The 3,320-nt window shown below is 40.2% G+C and overlaps 1 protein-coding gene across 1 annotated transcript; it reads right to left on the reverse strand.

The window, feature by feature from the left end:
- Nucleotides 1-30: 30 nt before the first annotated feature.
- Nucleotides 31-2,764, reverse strand: CSUI_010449 (dynein heavy chain family protein; the record flags this gene model as incomplete). The annotated part of the gene is made up of 3 exons (XM_068070553.1): nt 31-215; nt 1,034-1,332; nt 2,310-2,764. Coding segments are annotated over 3 exons (939 nt in total), but the record flags the coding sequence as incomplete, so codon positions are not given.
- Between the last annotated feature and the right edge of the window lie 556 nt (nt 2,765-3,320).

The raw sequence follows: 3,320 nt of genomic DNA on the forward strand, positions 1-3,320 counted from the left end.
GTATGTATATATATGTATGTGGTATGTTACCATGTAGCATAGAGAAGCGACGATTGAGATATCGACGATAGGGACGGAGAGCTTGCAGTGCCTTTGAATGTAGGCTAAGGTGGGAGGGCAATACTTCTCGAACAACTTAGATAGCTGAGCCTTGGTCTCTTCATTCCATTGCATGCGCCGAATCCAACTCTGAGAATAGCTTCTCCACTGATGCCCTAGATAAAACAAAAAGAAAGGAAAAGAAAGAAAGAAAGAATGAGGGGTGACTCTAGGGAAGAGAGAGAGAGAGAGAAGAGAAGAAAGAGGAACCTCAGAGAGAAGGAAAGGAAGGTACAAACCGACGAAAAAAGAGAGATAAAGAAGAAGAAGAAAAGGAGAGTATAGAGAGAGGGGTGAAAGAGTAGATAGAAGCCCTCAAGTAAGAGGCTAGAGAGACATATCGTGAACGTGCCTCGTCTAGAGATGAACACGGGAGAGCACAGAGACGCCAAACCTTCTCTGGATATTTTTCTCTTCTTCTTTTGGAAAAGAGAAAAGCGTTGTTTCGCAAGGGTGAAAGGTAGTGGATTGAGAATGAAGACAGGAATGCCCCGGATGAATGACTTGCCTATACACACGAGGTAAAAGAAAATTTATCGTATCTGTCTGTCACGCTAGAATGCGTGCTAGCCATCTATCTTCAATTTATCTGTCTATCTCTAGTCTATCTATCTATCTACATGTATGCCTATATCTCTCTCTTTCATCGCATGCATATATCTATATATATATATACACATCTTTATGTATACATACAAGCTGACAATGGCTTTGACTGTAGATATTCTGAAACAATGCACCCATGCATACACATGCATACACATATATATATATATATACATGTATATATATATATATATACATATATATATATGTATATACTTCTCTCAACTTAGAAGGCAATCTGTTTTTTTTTCTGTTTCTTTTCATTCTTATCTTTTCTTTCTTTCTGACTCTTTCTTTCTTTCTTTCTCACTCGTTCTTTCTTTCTTACCGGCAGTGTCACTAATGAAGAGAATGCCGGCCCGAGAGACAGTGGCAGGGGTGGCATAGTTGAGATCTCTTATCTCAAAGATCATTCGCATGTGGGGCCTTAAGGGAATGCGTTCATTGCTAGCTAGCGTTAAGATCTTATTGTCGTCCATCACGGAGTTCATTGACTCTATCCAATTAGCATCGAGATCGCCATCGAGTAGAATCCACTTGGGGGAGGTGTCTTGGATCTGTCCTAAACTTCTCATTGTCTTTGAAAGCAGTCCATCCTTCCACTCTCGCGTGCTCATCTTCACGTAGCTAAGAAAGAAAAGGAAAAAGAAAGAAAAGAAGAAAGACGAGAAGGAGAGAGAAAGAGAAGAGAGATGAAGCAGTGGAAGATACTAAGAGGAGGAGAAAGAGAGGGGAGAGAAGAAAGAGAAGAAGAAAGGGAGGTGTTGAGAAGCTCTTTCGGCTTATAAGCGAAGAGAGGAAAAAGAAGAAGAAAAAGGGAGAGATGAGTGGCGAGGTCAAGAGAAGTCAACGTCCTACGCAAGTATATCGACTAACAGCGAAGTTTCTTTTCTATACATATATATATATATATATATTTATATATTTATATATATATAGAGAGAGAGGGAGAGTAGACAACTGTATCTTTAGACGACTTGAAGAAGAAGAGAGAGAAACAGAGAGGCTTTCTGTCTCCGAATTGGATTGCGAAAAGCACGCCAAAGAGAAGAAGATAGATGAACAGAAGGAAGAAGAAGGAGAAGCAAGAAGAGGAGAAACGAGCCTCACATATTGGAGATGACTTAAGGCGAAAGCTGCGATATCTCATTCAAAGAAAAATTAAAAGAAAGAGAATGAATAGCAAAGAGAAAGAGTGAGAGGATAGAGGGAACTAAATAGACGGCCTACCTTAGCGAATTAGGAGGGTCGTGGAAAGGTGCTAGCTCGTTAAGAAGAAGAGAACAAGAGTGCCTTTCCTCCCTTCAAGTGTATGTACACCTCAACTATATAAATATATAGAGAGAGACATACAGGTACATATGTATGCATATATATATATATGAGAAGGCGAGATGTCGAGCACTACTAGGGCTGCTGTGGAGTTTCAGTGCTACGCCATCCAGAGAGAAAGAGAATAGAGGAGTCGAAGAAAAGTCTTCATATTGTCCGTTAAGCAAGCTTTCGATTCATCTGTACATCTCAAGAGAGAGAGAGAAACAGAGAAAGGAGAGGAAAGAGAATGAAAAGAGAGAGAGATTGAAGAAGAAGAAGAAGGGGTTTACCCGTAGAGTTCATTAGCCGTGACAGCTTTGGGATTGATATCTACCCAAGTCGTCCTATTTCCAACCTGATCTTGAGCTTTCGCTAAGGTCTTCCATACAGAACTCTTGCCCGATCCAGGGGCCCCCATCACGAAGACGCAGTGCCGAATCTTCAGGAGCTCTTGGAGCTGTACTATCTTGAGAATAAACTCTGGATTAGGCGTCAATCCTGACTCTTGGCAGGTCTGCTCGATCACACTCTCGAAATCTAAATCGCGCAGACGAGGAGGATCGACACCGGGAAAGAGATCCGCTAGCAAACCTAGAAAGAAAAAGAAAGAAGAAAAAGGCAGAGGAGAGAAAGAAGAAGATATGGATAAGAGAGAAGAAGAAGAAGAAAGAGCGAGAAAGAAAGAAAGATGGGGAGAAAGGAAGGATTGGAGAGGGGGGGGTGAGAGTGAGAGAGACTGGAAAGGAGGGTGGGAAAGGAAACAAGAAAGAAAGAAAGAGCGAAAGAGAGAAAGAGAGAAGGAGTTGAGGAGGGTCATACAAGAGAGAAGGAGTTGAGGAGGGTCATACAAGACAGAGGGGGGTGAACAGAGAGATGGACTTTGAAGAAAGAATACTGATAGGGATCCACTGCATGAAAACGAAAAGCGCTTTCTCTCTCTCTGCTTGTACCTATCTATCTCTTTCTCTCTCTATATAGATATGAAGAGACATAGATAGGCACGCCACATAGACAAAGATGATCGGAGGAGAGGTGTAAGTGAGAGAGAGAAAATTTTAATCTATCTATCTACCTATCTATCTTTAATCTATCAATCTATCCATCTATATTTAATCTATCTATCTATCCATCTATCCTTGATCTATCTATCTTTAATCTATCTATCTATCTATCTTTAATCTATCTATCTATCTATCTATCTTTAATCTATCTATCTTTAATCTATCTATCTATCTTTAATCTATCTATCTATCTTTAATCTATCTATCTATCTTTAATCTATCTATCTATCTATCTTTAAT

Source organism: Cystoisospora suis (assembly GCF_002600585.1).
Source record: "Cystoisospora suis strain Wien I chromosome Unknown contig_7461, whole genome shotgun sequence".
In the NCBI taxonomy this organism is placed as follows: Eukaryota; Apicomplexa; class Conoidasida; order Eucoccidiorida; family Sarcocystidae; genus Cystoisospora; species Cystoisospora suis.